This window comes from Rhinoderma darwinii, chromosome 4 (genome assembly GCF_050947455.1).
Source record: "Rhinoderma darwinii isolate aRhiDar2 chromosome 4, aRhiDar2.hap1, whole genome shotgun sequence".
Classification (NCBI taxonomy): Eukaryota; Metazoa; Chordata; class Amphibia; order Anura; family Rhinodermatidae; genus Rhinoderma; species Rhinoderma darwinii.
Window position 1 is genome coordinate 217,006,713 of NC_134690.1, and position 20,441 is coordinate 217,027,153.

The 20,441-nt window shown below is 42.6% G+C and overlaps 1 protein-coding gene across 1 annotated transcript in view; it reads right to left on the bottom strand.

The window, feature by feature from the left end:
- Window positions 1-20,441, bottom strand: part of MMS22L (MMS22 like, DNA repair protein) — a 147,899-nt gene that overhangs the window by 64,262 nt on the left and 63,196 nt on the right. The window contains exons 9-13 of the mRNA XM_075862188.1: window positions 17,448-17,627; window positions 16,285-16,347; window positions 16,023-16,142; window positions 10,820-11,046; window positions 7,717-8,226 (exon numbers count right to left, since the gene is read on the bottom strand). Of these exons, the coding sequence (XP_075718303.1) occupies window positions 7,717-8,226; window positions 10,820-11,046; window positions 16,023-16,142; window positions 16,285-16,347; window positions 17,448-17,627 (1,100 nt within the window). The remainder of the gene's footprint in view (window positions 1-7,716; window positions 8,227-10,819; window positions 11,047-16,022; window positions 16,143-16,284; window positions 16,348-17,447; window positions 17,628-20,441) is intronic.

Genomic DNA, 20,441 nt, shown 5'->3' on the forward strand with positions numbered 1-20,441 from the left:
CTTCCCTATGGGGGCTGCCATTTTTTTTTCCATTTCTGTATGTGTCGATTAACGACACATACAGACATGGAATACGGCAGCCACAGTCCCATAGGGACTGCGAACGGGGCCCGTTCCATCCACTAACATGTACGCCGTCTGTGTGGGAACTGCGCATGCGCCGCTCCCACACAGTCCAATTTGAAATGCGCGCCGTCCGGCGCCATTTTCCTGTGGACCGGAAGTCGCGGCCGGACAGTAAGATTACTACTTCCGGTCGCGGCTTCCGGACTTGTGCACTTGGACCAGCGGCAGCAGACGGAGCGGACGGGCCGGAGGGAGCCGCGGCGGCAGGAGCAGGTAAGAGATTTCTATGTATGTTCGTGTTTGTGTACGTTTACTACTGTATGTAAACCTACTACACTGTGTGTTAGCTCAAAAAATGGCGACACACAGTGTAGGAGGTTAGACCGTTCAAACCCCTCGTTTATCCCGGCACTAGCCAGGATAAAGGAGGGGGGGGGGGGATGCTGAGAGCTCACTAGAGCGAGGGCTTTTTACCCAATTTTGCAATGCTGCAATTTTGGGAATAGCTCCATCTAGTGACCAGCAATGGGAAATATTATAAATTAGAATTAATTTATAATATTTCCTGACTCGTGAAAAAAATAAAAAAAAATTGAACAATGTTTAATCACCTACACAGTAAATGTTTAATTAAAAAAAAAAAAACATGTTTTTCTGGCAACACATTCCCTTTAAGTGCAAGCCAAAGGAAAAGTTCCTTAGTAAAGTGGAAGAGACCCAGCTGGGACAACTGTTTAGATAAAGACAATTTTGAGCTCGTGCAAGCGGCCCAACCATGACATGCTATTTAACCCAGTACTCCAGACGTCTCAGCAGAGGGGGCTAGTTGCCAATACAAATAGCCATTACGGAGGCCAATTCTCAGATAGTCAGGCTGGTCCAATACCCACAGGAAGTGGAATTGGGATCTTAAGGTAGCAACATTTTTTATTTTCAGTTTCCAAGTATGTTATAATGTACATTAACCCCTTAGCGCATCATGTAACTGTACTTGACAGGTAATAAAGAGTTGCATGGAGCGAGCTCACGGGCTGAGCCTGCGCCATACTGAGCAGGCGTCGGCTGTATGTTACAGCCGACACCTCACTGCAACGGGCTGAATCAAAGATTAGTTTGATTCCGCCCGTTTAATGCCAGTCAAAAGCGACTGTGGTATGGAAGCGGTTAGAATGAGGGGGCAGTCCCCTGCGATAGCCCATCTCTCCCCGTGACGCAATTGCAGGGAGCTGATGGTTGGCATGGCCACGTGGGGTCCTAATGAAGGCATCCAGTTCTGCCATCTTTGTATGCCTTCATAGGACACACGATATACAGCAATACTTTATATACGTAAATATTTACTGCAATACTAGACACAATATACTTTAGTATTGCAGTATATAGTGCGAGCGATTGAATGATGGTTCAAGTCCCCTAAGGGACTATAAAAAACAAAAACAGCTGAATAAAGTTTTTTTAATGTACAAAAGTTAAAAAAATAAAAACAAAAAAAAATAACCTTTTCCCATTTTTTACCTACAGTATTGTTAAAAAACTAAACAAAAAATTGACATAACTGGTATCTCAGGGTCTGTAAAAGCCTGAAATATTACAACATAATGTTATTTAACCCCTTCCCAACAATTGTCATATGGATATGTAATGGAAAGCTAGTGCTTCCCGCATTTTGCCATATCCATACGACAAACGCATGGCACTGGCTCCGAAGCGGAGTCGGTGCCATCATTGCCGGATGACAGCGGTGTATTACAGCTGACATCCGGCAGTAATGGCGGGGACCGAAAATAGCTTCGATCCCTGCCGTTAACCCCTTAAATGCAGCGGTCAACAGCGATCGCTGCATTTAAATTGTTTGCAGCTCATCGGCACCCCGGCAATGAAATTGCCAGGGGGTCTGTGGCTGCAATGGCAACCAGAGGACTAATACTGGCCTCCCGGCAAGATGCACCGGCTCAGAAGATGAGCCGGCGTCATCAGTGGTGAATGTCAGCTGTATGTTACAACTGACATCCACCTGGAACGTCAGGAACTAGCTCCGATCGCTGCCATTACCCACTTAGATGCAGCGATCGCTGCATCTTAGAGGTTGCTAGCAGATCGGCAGCCCTGCAATGCAATCAGGGCTGACTGCTGCTATGGCAACAGGAGGACTAACAATGGCCTCTCGCTCTGCCACTATGGAAGCCGGACTACACAGGTAGTGCAATGTATTAGAAAAAAAAAAGAACAAAACAAAACAAAAAACAGACAGTCGGACCTTCAAGTCCCCTAGTGGGACTTATAAATGTTTTCTTTATATAAAAATATAAAAGGTGTAAAAAATTTAAAATAAAAAAAGGAGGTGTTAATACATATAATAAAAGAGTCAAGTAATAAAATATAATACAATTGCCCTTTACCCTTATCAGGTCCTTTATCATTGAAAAAAATAAATAAACCATACATATTTGGTATCGCCGCGACCGTAACGGCCTGAACTATAAAATTATTTTGTTATTCATTCCACGCGTGAACGGCATAAAACAAAAAAAAAAGAAAACTTAAAAAACTATACCAGGATTTCTGTTAGTTGGTCACTTTGCCCTACAAATATTGGAATAAAGAGTGATCACAAAGTTGCATGAATCCAAAAACATGGTATCTATAAAAACTATAGCTCGTCTCCCAAGAAACAAGCCCTCATACACCTCTGTCGACTAAAAAAAAATGTAAAACGTTATGGTTCTCACAACTTGGCGACAGAAAAAATACATTCTTTTTACAAAAGTAATTTTATTGTGCAAAAAGTTGTAAAACATAAAAAAGTTCTATAAATTTAGTATCGCCAGAATCGGACTGACCAGCAGAATAATGCGAACATGTAATTTATAACACATGGTGAACGCTGTATAAAAAAAAAAAACTAAAAACTAAAAAACTATGCCAGAATTGTTTTTTTTGGATCACCTGGCCTCCCAAAAAAATAGGATAAGAAGTGATCAAAAAGTCCCATGTACCCCAAAATGGTACGAATAAAAACTACAGCTCGTCCGGCAAAAAAAACCAGTCCTCATATCACTACATCTATGAAAAAATAAAATTAGTTAAGGCTCCAATAAGCCAGGAAAGCAAAAATATGCAACTGTGCAGGCCCGAGGGGAACATTTCTTCTGTTACAAGAGGCGAATTATCAAGGCCCTAAAATTAGGGAACCAGGAACAGTAGGGCACAAACATATGCTGGAAGCGACGGTGCCCGTATTATACCAGGACAACACTTTCCCAGCAAAATTCCCCAAACTGCAAAGGTGCGGAGTGTGGACCAAAAAGGGGATAAGAAACGACACCATTTATCAGTGAGGCACTGGCCTGTGCATAAAGGATTGCTTCATAGCAAAATATCCAGGGATTATTTTATTGTTTTTTTTACCCCATTATTATACTGCCTGACTTTGCCCAGCTTACATGTACCCCCACATTATAAATTGAAATACCAGTAATATTACATATAAAAACTACTACCAAGCAAAATCCACACTCCAAAATCCAAACGGCGCTCCCTCCCTTCTGAACCCTACAGCGTGCCCAAACAGCAGTTTACTTCCATATATAAGGCATCGCCATACCCGGAAGAACCCTTTTAACAATTTTTGGGGTGCTTGTCTCCAGTGGCACAAGCTGGGCACAACATATTTGCCACTGAAATGGCATATCTAGGGAAAAATTGAAATTTTTACTTTGCACCACCCGCAGCGCAATCATTTATGGAAAAGACCTGTAGGGTGAAAATGCTCACTACACCCCTTAATAAATGCCTTGATGGGTGTAGTTTCCAAAATGGGGGTCACTTCTTAGGGGTTTCGTTTATTATTTCACATCAGAGCCTCTGCAATTGTGAACCAATACTTTGTAAATCACCAAATTAGGCCTCAATTTAGTATGGTGCTCTTTCACTCCTGAGCCTGGTCGAATGTCCAGAAAAAAAAAAAGGATTAGGGCCACATGTAGGGTGATTCTAAAACCGGGAAACACAGCATAATAAATTAGAGAGCGGTCTGGTTATGGGGGCACAAGCTGGGCACCACATTTTGGCAAATCTATGGAAAAAATACAATTTTCACTCTGCAACATTGAGTGCACACTAAAAAGCGGCATGTCCTTTCTAGCCGCCTTTGACCCTCCATTGAAATCAATAGGAGGCAGAATAAAACGGCTGTGCTGGTTTCCGAAAAAAATTTTGTTCGCGATCCTTGCGTTAGCTTCAATGGCTGCAGGTGAAAAACAATGCAGGGAAAAAAAAAAAAAAGTGCAGGCAGTTCAAATTCTGCCTCAAAATTCCTGACGGAATTCTGAGGTAAATTTTTTTCTGCCTGCAAAAAACTCTGAACAGGGCCTAAAGGATTTGGGCTGGCAGAACAATGCTACACCCCCAGAAGTGACCCCATTTGAAATCTATACCCACTAAGGTATTCTCTAAGGGTTTAGTGAGCACGTGGCATGCAAAGTTTTGACATAAGGCAATAATGCGATTTAAGGGGTGTTTTTTTTTTTCTTCACCAAACCTATATTTTTTGATACATATCGGTCTTCAGCTTTGTTCAGATCTGCGTCAGGGCTCCGTTCCGACAGAGCTTTCCATCGGAACGGAGCCCTGACAGACACAAACGGACACCAGAGGTCTCCATGTCAATCACCATTGATTTCAATGGTGAAAGATCCGGTGCCAATGGTTTCCGTTTGTCTCAGTTGTGCAGGGGTTTCCGTCGGGTTCCGTAGTTTTGAGGCAATCAATAGCGTTGCTTCCGGCAAAATGACGGATCCAGTGCACAACAGAGACAAACGGAAACCATGGGCACCGGATCTGTCACCATTGAAATCAATGGTGATGGAAACGGAAAAATCTGGTGTCAGTTTGTGTCAGTTCAGGGTCCCGTTCTGACGGAAAGCTCTGACGGAACGTCAGAACGGGACCCCAACGCAGATTTAAACGAGGCCTTACAAAACATGCGTATAAATTATTTTTTTACTGTTCTGTTGATCCAATGTTAAGAAATATGCTGCATACTCGTGATATAAAACAAAAGCGGAGCTGCAATGTGTACTCATAAAGGAGACATGTCTCTAACATCACATTTGCCTGTACATATGACTGTTAAAACAAATGTGTGTCAGTCCATAGCCGTTAAACCAGCAACCCGCTCTTGTATACAAGAAGTGGGAATAAAACAAATAGTCAGAAAAAAAACAAAAAAAAAAAAAACCTGTCAAACTTCAGCATGTTCATGGGATGAAAGAACAGCTACCCCGGGCTATACTCTATATGATGTCACTTTTTTTTCTAATGTTCGTAACGTAAAAGAAAAAATAAATCACTTTTTAGCACAAGTATGCCTCTTCAGTGATTTCAATTGACAGAAGTTAAAAAAAAATAAATAAACCCCTCAAGGTATTCATCTAGTGCTGTAGTGAGCATTTTGTCAGGACAAGCATTTGTCAACATTTAATGCATAGTAGGGTGGTATAGAATAAAAATTTTACTTTGTTCACAGATGTGCAATTTCAGGTCAAAATTATTGTTCAAAGTTAGTGCCACTGGAGAAAAGCACCTCTCTAATTACGCTGGTTTTTCAGGAGTATGAAAATACCCCATAAGTGGCCCTAATCGACTGCACACAGCAGGGTTCTGAAGGGAAGGAGCAGTGGGTGACTCAAGGCTCTTTACACCAGGCGATAATCGGGCAGACGAGTGTTCATAAAACGCTCGTGGACGATAATTGCCCTTTGTAAACAGGGCAGCGATCAGCAGATGAACGAGCAAACGCTCGATCGTCTGCTGGTCGTATCGTTTTAAAAAGTAAAATATTATCGTTGTCAGCAGCACATCTCCCTGTGTAAACAGGGAGACGCGCTGCCGACATGCTAATAATGTATGGGGACGAGCAATCGGATTAACGAGCGCTCGTCCCCATACATAGTTCCGCGTGACAGGAGCAAACGAGCGCCGCTGCACCCGGCTGAATATCGGCAGGTGTAAAAGGCCCTTTATTTTAGCTTGAATGATTTTCAGGCTCCATTTCATGTTTGCAGAATTATAGAAATCAACAGTTTTGGTAACTACACCCCTCACAGTATTAATCTAGGGGTATAGTGAGAATTTATTTTCTTCTCATTTTGGGGTTCTTCCCATCACAGTATTTAGCGGTTCGGTCTTCTCTCTTGAATGAGGTGGACTGCAAGCTTTTTGTACTTTATCAGAATTTCCAAAGAGCACTGTAAGGACTAGTTCAAACGGCGGATTTTGCGTGGCAGATCCCGCCGCATAATCTGCCGCGGAACTATTCCTGCCGTCGGCAAGAAGACTCCTCCTCCCATTGACTTCAATGGTAAATTCGGCCATAATCTGCCCGAACGAGCAGGATGCTTCTTTTTCCCCACCAGCTGAAAAAAAAATCAGCTAGCGGGAAAAATAAGCATCCGACTCCCATTGAAATCTATGTGAGGCAGAATTTTGTGATGGATTCCACCTGCAAAATTCATACGTGTAAACATAGCTTAAGGTTGCAGGTCTGCAAGTTCCACCCCACCCATAAATTTATTATAATCCTGTACGCTAAACAGGCTTACAGACTGTAGTACTTGTCCTCTGTACAGGAATGTGGCTGCTGCTGTAAGCATGAGGACATATCTCGTCACGAAACAGTAACAAGTCCTTGTTAAAAAGTTCCCCGATTTCCCAGCCCTTAATTTTTGGTTGACAAGGGACTTTGGCAGGCTTTTTGATTGCAGTGTAGGTTGCCACAGGTTGTTTTTTTAGCAGACAGGCATCTAGAGAGGGGTACACTAGTAAAAAAATTATAAGTGCACGCTGCAAAAGGAACCCCAATTAGTCCCACGACAGCTCACTATGACAACTGTTGCCACAGGCCTGCCACCGTGTGTTTACAAATGGTGACAGTTCAAGTACATGATGTATATATCCATCACTCTGCGGGAACTAGCACCCGCCGGTGACTGATATACACATCGCTCATCATTAAGGCGTTTATCCCATAGAGGGTGATTTCAGATTTCTAACTATAGATGTACGGGCATACCAAAATAAAACATTGAATATAGTCAGACAGCCCACGAAGTAAGCACCTTGTACCTTCTTACTCACTAAGGACCGTGACATTTAAGGGGGTAAAACCTCAGAGATTGAAGTTATCTCTGCTGTTGCCGCGAAAGGCCGGCTGTCAATCACAGCCGACCTCCTGCGGGTGATGAGGCGGGCAAAGCTTCCGTATCTACAGCGTCACTGTGCCCCACATTTACAGCGCTGGTACTCAACAAGCCTTCATCTCCATAAATGTATGCTGCGTGGCGCCAAAAAGTTAACGGAATTGGTTGGATCCAACAGCCAATTCACGGCTCATTGTGTTCTTGCTGCTTCGCAATTATTCAGATTCCAGATCACATTTATTCAGAGGCCTTTTTAAAAAAGAAAAACTTAATCTGATTGGTTGCTATGGGGATTGGCTCCACTTTGTCTTTGAAACAGTTTTGATAAATCTCACCCAGTAATGCCTTATTACAAAAACGTGTGGAATACTGCACATGATCGACACACACAAGCTGATCCTACATTTAAGACCGATTTTATTTAGTGAAAACTGTACATATCTAGACTTACCTGAGTCTAGCAGTTGCCATTTGAAGAAAATGAAGAACAGCACTCAGCTCTGACTCCCGGCATGCTGGCAGCAACATACTGAAGCCATCATTCAGTAGTTTTTCTTCTGAAAGTTGCAAAAAGCAGCTGGTCTCAAAAACCTCTTGGACACCATCAACATATGTGGAAAGCAGTGTCCAATGTGTATGCTTCTGGCCATAGTCGCCTTTAGAAACCAAGAACTCTTTGGCGGTTTCACGAAAAACGTTGGAGAGCTTTTCAGCTAAAACACTTATATCCATGTTTTTCTCCACATGAATAAGTATGAAGGCAAAATTACCTCTCCAGACCAGAGCCTGCTGAGCAGAACTGAGATTAGAAGGAACTAGAAAATTTAAGAGGTCCAAAACACGGTTTGTGACATCTTCAGTCTCTGCTAAACTAGCCAGTAACAGAAAAAGCGTAAAAAAGTTCTGCAAGCCAACTTCTGTGAGCTCTTGCATCTTCCTCTGATGGAATTTGGAGTAGATTCTGTCAAAAGTAGATTAGATGTTAATTTAGCTTTCAGCAAAATATTACACCCCACAGATGGCGAGAACCGGGGTCCTGTATCCCCCTGCTCCTCCTTATTGCACCTCCCGTAGTGGTGCTTGAAAGAAGCAGAGGTCGAGCATTCGCCTGCCGCTCCATTCAATGTCTACGGGACTGATGGAAACAGCTGAGCGCTGTACTGGACGGTTTACGCAATTCCGTAGGCTTTGAATGGAGTGGCAACGTGGGCCTACTCAACCGCCGCTCCAGTCAATGTCCTACTCGAGCAATGAGGAGTAAGAGGGGGTTCAGGACACCCATTCTCACGATCAGTGGGGGTCGAGAGCAATTAGACAATTATCTATTCTGTGGCTAGATCATCATTATTGATTCTGGAAATACCCCTTAATGTTAAAGTAGGGCAATATAGATGTGTTTTTTAGGAATTGCTGTGCATGATGCATTTATGTAACAGGATGGGTGCATTATAGAAATAATTCGCTGTTGTAAATAATATCACATGTGCTCCCACAAATTAGTATAAATACACAATTCACTGATTGTGACTAAAGAGTAAAATTTGTACATTTTTATTAAATATCTCGCTAAAATCAGGGGTACAATAACCACCGTGACAAGCCCAACGTGCTGATATTTTTGAAAAAATACATACATACATACATATATAGTAATCCATTTACTGATTCAATTGCGAACCCTGCTGAATGAATGTACTCAAATGATATATGGGATCGAAGCGTTTAACCATTGGTGTTACAGCGGATAGCACCCACAGAACAGCGGCCGCTGAGATCAATGCGAGCACGCTTCCGTGTGTGTAGTTAGAACTGAATGTCTTTACACAATTTATTATAGCTGGCATGGAGGCCAGCTTTATAATGAACAGACCCCTGATGAAAATTATAAAGAAACGCGTAGGGTCAAATGTGAGAAGGGGTATATAGCGTAGGTGACCGCATCATCGATATTTTTACCCTGATGCCGGTGTTCCCAGGAGAGTCACCTGGTTACTCCAGTGGTTCTGTGGGTGCTATCCGCTGTAACACCAATGGTTAAACGCTTCGATCCCATAAATCATATGAGTACATTCATTCAGCAGGGTTCGCAATTGAATCAGTAAATGGATATATATATATACATATATTATTTATTTCAAAAATAACAGCACGTTGGGCTTGTCACGGTGGTGATTGTACGCCTGATTTTAGCGAGATATTTAATAAAAATTTACAAATTGTACTCTTTAGTCACAATCAGTGAATGGTGCATTATAGTAATACACACATTCTGTGGATAATCAGTAAATGCAGCATATACACAGTAAGTCCTTTAAGAAAATCTGTCAGATAAAACAGAGCACTAGTTTTGCTACGTGGCTCGTTGCTCCCAGGTGCACACACATGCCAGTCAGCTGGCTCCGAGAGCAGGTGTCATATATTGGACACCAGATTACTTCTCCTGTCACATGGCTATGACAGACTGTAGCTAAGAAAATGTCACTCATAGCCAACAGGAGTAAGGCCTTATTCACACAAAGTTGAATATGTCCGAGTGACGGCCGTTAAAACAACAGCCGTCACACGGACCTATGCGATTCTATGGGGTCATTCAGACATGGTGTTTTTCACGCAGCGTGTTTCTGTTGCGTGAAACTCACTGCATGTCCAATTCTTGTGCGTATTTTGCGCATTACGCTCCTATTGAAGTCAACGGGTGCGTGAAAATCACGGACAACAAACGGACACACGTGTGCTGTCTGTGATTCACTCACAAGTTCATAAGAAATGAATAGAAAACAAAAATAAAATGAATGAAACGTGTACATAAACACACAACTGATGCGACACGGAACACACACAGATGCCACACGGAACTGCAACGCATGACAAACGTATCCGTTTTTTGCGGACGCAAAACAGACACGTTCGTCTGAATAAAGCCTAAGCCCGTACGAAGTATTTTCTAATCGTGCTCCAAGCGCAAGCGGAATGGACTGCCTCTGATGGAGCCACAATCTGTAAATGTTTTACAGAACACACATTTGTGGAATTATTTCCCTTATATAAAACTGATGATGCTCATACATCAAATCTATTTCTGCATTAAAGATGCAGGTATATCTAGAAGGGCAAGTGTGTGTGTGGTACACAGGGGTCTGTATATCTAACTCGCTGCAGACCATAGGGAATAGGACGGCCCACACTCCACTCCTGGACTGTGTGGGATGTGGTGGACGGGCCTCAACTCAAATGGCTGGGGCTATAGGACGAATTCACAGCGCCGGGAGGATCAGACAACGGCTTCCTCCTACGATGGTAAAGACTAGAGTGTATCCTATAAAGGAACGATGCACCACGCCAGCAACAGCGTCACAACGCTGACGTGGGGGCAGGCCCTCTGGCATATACATGTGGGAGGCGCTGGGCTTCTTCTCTGTGCGTTGCGGTTCTTGTTATGGAAATCAAAATCGATTTAACGTTTCTGTGTAAAAACAGAATCGTGAGGCTCCCAAATTGTGAATTAATTTGACAAATCAGCAAGCCCTAACTCAAAGGATTCAAAAAATACAGACCTTCCTTTAATTTGCTTCCAAGGATGTGAGCCGACGCAATTTTTGGCTTTTTTCATTAGACGGGCCATGATCCGTAAAAATATAAGGTAGCTGTTATAAAATTTGTACAAGTCAGGACTCTGTTCACCAGCACAACAGCTCTTCACAACCTCCAGCATGGAAAAAGGTGTTTTACTGACACTGGCTAGTGATTTTAATCCAAGCCAGGCTATATTAAATAAACTGTTCTAAAACACAAAAACAGAAAAGACAACATACAGTAATTCTGAAACAAAAATATAAAAAAATAAACTAAAACCAAAAGGACATAGAAGGTTAGGCGTAGTTCAAAGGTTCCATCAGACCTCTGACAGGGGAACCCATGAACGGAATCCAAACGGAAACCATAGCTTTCCATTTGCATTGCCATTAATTTTAATGTTAACACTTCCGTTGCTAACGGTTTTCGTTCCGCAAGGCTTCCGTTTATTTGGCGGAATCAATAGTGTAGTAGACTACGCTATTGATTCCGCCAAATAGACTACGCTATTGATTCCGCCAAATAGACTACGCTATTGATTCCGCCAAATAGACTACGCTATTGATTCCGCTGAAAAAACTGAAACATTACGAAACGTGTAAAGGGAAGTGTCTATATATATATATATATATTTATTATGTATACAGTGTATGTGTATATATATACACATATATGTAATATATATGTGTATGTATAGTACATATAATGTATCAAGAGTCCCAGACAACAGGGGGATTGTAAAGGGAAGTGTCTATATATATATATATATATATATATACACATATATACATACACACATATATGTAATATATATGTGTATGTATAGTACAAATAATGTATCATGAGCCAGGGCTGTAACAACAACAGCCCTGGTCATGAATACGGTTGGAAGCAGAGCAGCACAATTACGGTAGCATGTCCCTGCTTTGTTAGGAAACCATGGAGACAAGGGATAGTTATCCCCTGTCTCCATTTCAAGTCTCCCGCACCATGCCGACCCATGCTAGCCTGGGGCAAGCGCCACACTCCCCGCTGCGAGCGTACCGACAGGGTTAAATAGCCCTGCGTCGGTACGCTCAGGAGCCGAAGCTAGCTGAAGAAGATCAGCTGAAGGCGACGGCTCACCTCTCTCTCTCTCTCCTCCAAAGACCTGGGTTCCTGCTGCTGCCTCTGCTGCTCCACAAAGTCACAAGTGTAGCAGCAGCTACACTTAACCCTGTCTCCTCCTGCTGTAACCCTTGCTTCCCTGAGTTAACCCTTGCTTCCCTGAGTTAACCCCTTGTTCTCCCTGAGTCCCTACTGTCCCAGAGTTAACCCCTTGTTCTCCCTGAGTCCCTACTGTCCCAGAGTTAACTCCTTGCTCTCCCTGAGTCCCTACTGTCCCAGAGTTAACCCCTTGCTCTCCCTGAGTCCCTACTGTCCCAGAGTTAACCCCTTGCTCTCCCTAAGTTAACCCCTTGTTCTCACTAAGTTAACCCTTGCCCTGAGTTAACCCTTGCTGTCCCAGAGTCCCTGAGTTAACCCTTGCTGTCCCAGAGTTAACCCTTGCTGTCCCAGAGTCCCTGAGTTAACCCTTGCTGTCCCAGAGTCCCTGAGTTAACCCTTGCTGTCCCAGAGTTAACCCTTGCTGTCCCAGAGTCCCTGAGTTAACCCTTGCTGTCCCAGAGTCCCTGAGTTAACCCTTGCTGTCCCAGAGTTAACCCTTGCTGTCCCAGAGTCCCTGAGTTAACCCTTGCTGTCCCAGAGTTAACCCTTGCTGTCCCAGAGTCCCCGAGTTAACCCTTGCTGTCCCAGAGTCCCCGAGTTACCCTTGCTGTCTGTTTTACACAGTAACCCATTCCCCTTGTTCCTCCTTATCCCGTATTAACCCTTAGTGTATAGGGAAAGTTATATTAGGAGGGAGTGGGATAGAGATAGAGAGCGTGTGAGAATCACAAGTAACTTATGTGTATTATGTTGTAACGTAACTGTATTCTGTGTATGTTTAGGTAAGTGGGTGGCGGTATAATATTGTGATACCGTGTTTATACTGTACTGTGATTAGTTACTGTATTATACATATGACTGTGATTACTGTATGTTATAAATATTACCTTTATTTACTATACGGTCTTATTCCCTTGAGTAGCCGCTAAAGCAATTAGATCGACGTTCGTATAAGGAAAAGGTAGGGGAACTAGGCATAACCCTAGTGACCCTGTTTATAAAGGCGGTAGTAATAGTGGGTGCCACTAACCAGTGAATCCCGCTATTACCCCACCCCCTTTAACAAAACGCAAACAGAAACCATTAGCAACGGAAGAGTTACCATCAAAATCAACAGTAATGCAAATAGAAAGATATGGTTTCTGTTCATGGGTTCCCCTGACTGAAAGATCTAACGGAACCCATGAATGGAACCCAGACGCAGATGTGAACGAAGCCTTAACCATCAAGTATTTGGAGTTGCTCCGCGTGCAGGACTATTTACATAGAAAAAAAGTTTGGGAGGATTCCTCCAGCTCACCTTATCGCATATGTGGACTTGTGCGCGGGTCCTCGTGTCGGCACACGTATGGAGTACAAGGGAAGACAAAGAAATGGATCCAGCGCTGTGTCCTTGAAGTTTGTTTAAAATAGGAAACTATTTCCAAGTTTTATTGAGTAATAGAAAATAAAAACAAATGGCATTGCAGGTAGATATTCTCAAATAAGTAATAGGATTTATGGCAGTGTGAGGGGTGCCTACGCGTTTCTGACGCATGGACACAGCGCTGGATCCATTTCTTTGTCTTCCCTTGGACTATTTACTTACTTTCCAAAAGATAACCTTCAGCGTTGCACGTCCACTTCCATGTGGCTGTCTCTGCTACAGTTGCTCAGACTTTTGGGACGTAAGTGCGTACCAGACAGAGCTGCACGGATATGGAAGGCACTGTGTTATCATTAAGATAGGTCATCAATATCAGATGGATGGGGGTCCGACTCCCAGCACCCCAACAGATCAGCTAAATGGAGGGTCGTGGCCACTTCAGTGAGCGCTGTAGACTCTGCATTGCTTACCAGCCACAAGTTTGTACATGCGATAGAGGCTGTCCCTGGTACTGCAGTCCAGTCCCATTCACTTGAAGACTGAGCTTCAAAGAGCGCTAGTACCATGCACAGCCATTACCGAATATACAGAGTTATAGCTTATAAGAAATGAAGAGGGTGCGGCGCTCACCGGACTGCCACGACCCCTTCAATTAGCTGATCGTGGGGGTGCCGGGAGTCAGACCCACACCGATCTGATGACCAACCCTAATGATAGGTCATCAATAGCCAGGTCCCGAAAAACCCCTTTAAGTACTGCGAGGCAAGCACCATGTCCCTTCCATCTGCTAGTTGGTGGAAGCAATAGGGGATTGATCCCCACAGATGACCTATTCTAAGTATAGAATAGATTGAAGAAAGACTGCAGAACTCAGATATTCAAAAGATGTTGGTCTTTATTCACCAAGCAGTAAAAACTACAATGTTTCAACCCCTGTTGGGTCTTTGTCAAGCATGCTTGACAAAGACCCAACAGGGGTTGAAACGTTATCGTTTTTACTGCTTGGTAAATAAAGACCAACATCTTTTGGATATCTGAGTGCTGCAGTCTTTCTTCAATCTATTGTGTGCAAGTTGTCCTGTTGGACCTGGGACATTTGTGCTGCGTGCACCATCCCTTGCTGGGATTATTCACCTTGTTCCCCTCTGGAGAATCTCTTTGGCTGTGCTGCTGATTTCTTTACACTATTCTAAGTATAGACCATCAATGTAAGATCACAGAAATTACATGTCTATACATTCAATATTAGGCAAAGAACAACAGTTCCGTGTAACACATACTTAAACTGGAAAACCACTTGGGGTGATTCAGGTCAATAAATGTATCTAACCATACTAAAAAGCGAACCTAGCATTTTAAAAGAAGCAAGTCTGTGCTGAGCAACTCTACGATTTATATTTACTAAATCAGTAAAATTAGAGCACTCAATATTAAATGCCAATCATAATAAACAGGTCTAGGCCTTCAAAAAGAATCTGTCACAGAGATACAAGCCATTGTCCTCATGCAGCTTGCAATCTAAGTGGCAAGGGAGTGGCTGAGCACTAAAGGTAAGGTGTTGTCCGGGATCAACAAGAAACGGGCCGAGGGGGGAAATTCCATAAATTGATCAAACCATTATTTACATGCCACTCCAGCGCCGCCGCTTTGGTGCTACCCGCCAGTCTTGTCTACAAGTGCTGCAGCGATTATGTGCCCCTCAACACGTAACCGTTGCAGCCACTCACTGGCCTAAGCAGTGTACAACAAGAGACCACGGAGGTCAGTGCACGTCATTGTTGCAGCACAGTAAAGAGTGGTGCGGAGCACTGGAGCGGCAGGTTAGTAATTGTTCTTTTAATCCCCCCCCCCCCCCACATGGCCCGATTTTTTGTTGATCCTGGACAACCAGTTTTAGCTGTAGACATTTTTTGCACCAAATATGCAAATGTCAGCACCACGGCAAAGGTTGCATCCTCACTGTTACAACTCTAGAACTCTCAGGAACACTGAACATAAATATGGCTTTTTATGTAAACACCTTTCAGAGTACCATTAACGAAACTGAATTTGACGTTATATAATCCATTTACCGCAATGCTAAAGAGACAACGCTTTCTAATGACAAAAGCCCCAAAACAAAATAGACCGTTTGTTAGCAATGGGTTATAGTTGAGCTCTATAGCGCTATGGCAATATTACTGCACTGACTAAGGCTGGAATTTCATATGCAGCTTTTAGTGCTGTTTTTTGAGCCAAAGCCAGGAGTGAATTCTAAAAGGAACGGGAAGTAAAGGAAGGACTTCCTCTGATTCACTACTGGCTTTGGCTCACTGCATGAAAATCTGCAGCTCCAACTGCATAATAAAACAGCATGTGTCATTCCAGCCTAAGGCCAGAATCACACACAAAGCTTTGGGCTCAGTTTTTCGAGCCAAAGCCAGAAGAGTATGCATCACCTTTCTTTTTAGCTTTCCTCCAGTGTTCATTTAAAAAACAGAGCCAAAAACAGTGTGGTGTGATCCTGGCCTAAAGAACACTTTTTTTTTAAATACCATACAAACAATATAGTTGTTCCAATTTCCCATTTTGTAACATTTTGATGTGTTCTTTTTTTTTTTAGCCCTTCTCACCAAATTTTTGCTGTAATACTCCCACAGTATAGTGACTACTGTTAGATTTGGTTCCCAGATGTCACATAACGACAAACAGCACTGGAGATGCATCCGAAGTTGGTCCTCTAGGATTCCATTCTTTCAAGTATAAAAAAAAAATTGTATTAATATTATAACCTAATCCATATACAGAGCACTTAATAGTTTTGAACAATTGTGGATGAATATACGGACCATAAATGAGTTGACATTTTAGTCCAAATAATGGTAGACACCATACCTGCATATCACTAGATTTCTTTAAAAGGTCTTCCACAAACTTCCAATTAGATGTTATTTGAGCCTGTAGACATACGTAGAGAATTGTAGTAAATATTTTATAAAAAAACTCTTGAAAGTTGTCTAACCTATCTTTTTCACTGTAAATTAATCCTTAAATGTATGGTTTCAAACAACTTATGCTCATCTTATAGTATACCTGTTATAGATCAACTTTGTCATTTAATTTGTCCCCCAAAATTTTTTATCCATGCAAATTCTTGTTACTGACACTAGGTGTCTCACCTTCCTGTAGTGTGCTGTCCACCCCCTGTTGTCACGCAAAGTCTTAGTGAGAGAGCAGAATTGATGGGCTTCAGAAAGTGGGAGTGTGTTTCTTCAATGCCTGTCCATACAATCCTAAGGGAGGGGTGAGCAGGGGGAGGAAGCAGGAGCAGAGTGAGAAAGACACAGATGTGCTGGTAAGATTTTTGTGTCACCCCCAGTACTAGATTCTCAGCTACACTGCTCATTACTGCTGTATAATCTCCTACATGCTGCTGCAGCTTCTATATATGTGACAGATAGAGATATGAGACCAGGATCTGCTCTTTGTGCACAGTGTATAGAAGACATGACAGCAGTTCGGCTCCTCCCAGCGAAGAGAAAACGGAGAATTAAAGATACAGCCTGCAGAGGGGAAAATGCTAAAAAAGGCAAAATACAAGTCATATGGCCAGAAATAGTGTTATTCCTCATGTAAACACATGACAGCTTATTCTTTAAAGTCACCTAAAAAGTTAGGTACACTTTAAAGAAAATGAGTCACTACGAGAGACCTCTTTAAAAAGGGTTTTCCAAATGTAGGTGAAGAAACAAAGAGTGCAGTATATGCTAATGTGAAGTCCTCTCCACCTACTTCAATTCCAGTCAGCCAGTGAGCAGCACTGAAAGGTATCAAGTTATACTTTGTGCCTCCAAAGAAACTGGTATGACAAAGTGTAATATGTGAACCCCCACAGCGCTGCTAGGAGGAATCATTTTGAGAAGTCACAGAAGGTCCAGTTCTAATGTCTACCCCCTCCCCCAAAACACACTAAGTAGTAGACAAAGATTTACATGGTGGTCCATTAGGTCTTTACACTTTAAAAAGACAAGTAATACATGGAAAGAAAACTAACGCACATGCTCTTCAGGAATGCCATTGCGATTTAGTAGATACAGTGGTGAAAGATGTGTAATTAACCACCAGCAGAATCCCAAAGGGTCTTTACATTGCACCACATTACAGATAGGATGTGCTCCAGTTCCATTGGATCCCTGAAGTAAATTCCTCAACAAAGTGCTGATCAAAATCCAGAAACTCTAAAATAAAGAAAAAATACATTTAAAAAAAACAATGTATACCTAATTCATTGCATTTTCCTGCAAGAGAAAACACACTTTGTTTTGCGCCACCATAGTGAAAAGCTACCCCACACCAAAAATATATATGTATAGTCATATATATATATATCCTAGAGATTCTAAGGAAGCTTACTGAATGGGAGGAAACTAGGGGGGTGCTGTCATAGGTTCATGAAAAACCAATTACCAGTAAGTAATCAATCTTTTACCCCTTCACCTATGACAGCACCCCTGGAGATTTAAAATAGAACCCCAGTTTTTAGAGTGGGACTACAGCGTGTAGAACTTACCTACCAAAATCCATGTCAGTGACTGAATGCAACTGTAACCTATTATGCTTAACCATTTTCTCTCAATGATGTACGACGGAATAGTACATCATGGGAGGAACGGCAGTCCTCCCGACACATAAAGGAGCGGTGACAGCTGCTGTCTCGTACAGCAGTTGCCGCAGCTCCTATAGCGGGGACCGATCGCTGTGTCCCTGCTGATTAACCCTTTAGAAGCCACGTTCAATAGTGATCGTGGCTTCTTAGTGGTTAAGCCAAAATCGGCGGCCCACTACATGATATCAAGCAGCGATGGTTGCTATGGCAACCAGACATCTAACAATGGCGTCCGGCTGTACCATCTACGGAAGCCTAGTGGGTCCTGACTAAGTCAGGACCAACTATGCTTGCTCTCAGCGAGTAGCTGACAGCTCTAATACACTGCACTACGCATGTGGTGCAGTGTAATAGAATAGCGATCAGGGCCTCCTGCCCTCAAGTCCCCTAGTGGGACAAAGTAATACAGTAAAAAAAAAAAAGTACAAAATAAAGTTGTATAAAAATAAGAAAATAAAAGTTTTAAAAAAGTAATAAAAGTAAAAATCCCCCTTTTTCCCTTATCAGTCCTTTATTAATAAAAACAAAAACTATACATAATTGGTATCGCCGAGTCCGTAACGGCCTGAACTACAAAATTATTTTGTTATTTATCCTGCACGGTGAACGCCATAAAAGACAATAATAAACCATGCCAGAACCACAATTGCTTGGTCACTTCACCTAAAAAAAATGGAAGAGAAAGAAATCAAAAAGTCGCATGTACCTAAAAATCCTGAAACTGCAGTTCGTTACGCAAAAAACAAGTCCTCACACGGCTTTCTTGATGGAAAAATAAAAAAAGTTCTGGCTCTTAGAATAAGGTAACACAAAGAGTAAATGATTGTTTACAAAAAGTATTTTATTGTGCAAACGCCATAAGACATAAAAAAAACTATAAACATGTGGTATCGCCGTAATCGTATCGCCCCGCAGAATAAAGTGTATAATTACGGTATAAAGCACGGTGAATGCTGTAAAAAACGTAGAACAAACAATAGTAGAATTGCTGTTTTAGTCACCACGCCACCTAAAAATAGAATAAAAACTGATCAAAAAGCCGCATGCACCCGATGAAAACTACAATGCATTCCTCAAGGGGTCTAGTTTCCAAAATGGGGTCACTTTTGGGGGGTTTCCACTGTTTTGGCACCACTAGACCTCTTCAAACCGGACATGGTGCCTAATAAAAAGGAGGCCTCAAAATCCACTAGGTGCTCCTTTGCTTCGGAGGCCGGTGCTTCAGTCCATTACCGCACTAGGGCCACATGTGGGATATTTCTCAAAATTGCAGAATCTGGGCAATAAATATTGAGTTTCGTTTCCCTGGTAAAACCTTTTGCTTTTACAGAACAAAATGGAATAAAAGGGTTTGACAAAAAAAAAAAAAATGAAATATGTACATTTCACCTCTACTTTGCTCTAAATTCCTGTGAAACACATAAAGGGTTCATAAACTTTCTAAATGCTGTTGTGAATACTTTGAGGGGTCTAGTTTCTAAAATTGTGTGTTTGATAGGGGTTTCTAATATATGGGCCCCTCAAAGCAACTTCAGAACTGAACCCTAAAAAAAAAAAAAAAGGAAGAGGCAATACTTTGCTTCTTACATTATACTGATAATGAGCAGTGCCCACCGAGAGATGAGCCCAGTTTTGACAGTTTGTATAAACTGAGACCCCTATTAGACCGTTTCAGTGCCCGGTTTGCCCAAGCATACACCCCCGAGAAGTGTATTTCTATTGATGAGTCCTTGGTACATTTTAAAGGGAGGCTTCAATTCCGCCAGTACCTGCCGGGTAAGAGGGCAAGGTATGGCGTGAAGATGTATAAGCCGTGCGAGAGTGCATCCGGGTATACCTACAGATTTAGAGTATATGAAGGGAAGGACACCAGTATTCAGCCCCCAGAATGCCCCCCCCCCACCTTACTGGGAGTGAATGCAAAAATTGGTTGGGATTTGGTGCACCCACTGCTGGACCAGGGTTACCACCTCTACCTGGATAATTTTTATACCAGCGTCCCACTCTTCAACTGCCTTCGCTTCCAGAAGTACTGCGGCATGCGGCACTGCTAGAAGAAATCTGAGAGGCCTCCCTAAGACTCTGCTTGGGCAAACACTCAGAAGGGGTGAGAGCAGGGCACAATCTAGCAGCAACATATTGTGTGTCACGTACAAGACAAGAGAGATGTCCTTGTATTGACAATACATGGCCACACCAGTACCCATGTACCTGTACGAGGTACCAGTACAGAAACCCCCAAACCAGACTGCATCCTGGACTACAATAGGTACATGGGAGGGGTGGACTTGTCAGATCAAGTCCTGAAGTGCCATGCGGTGTGGTATAAGAAGCTGGCCGCGCACATCATACAGATGGCATTGTACAATGCGTACGTGCTACGTCA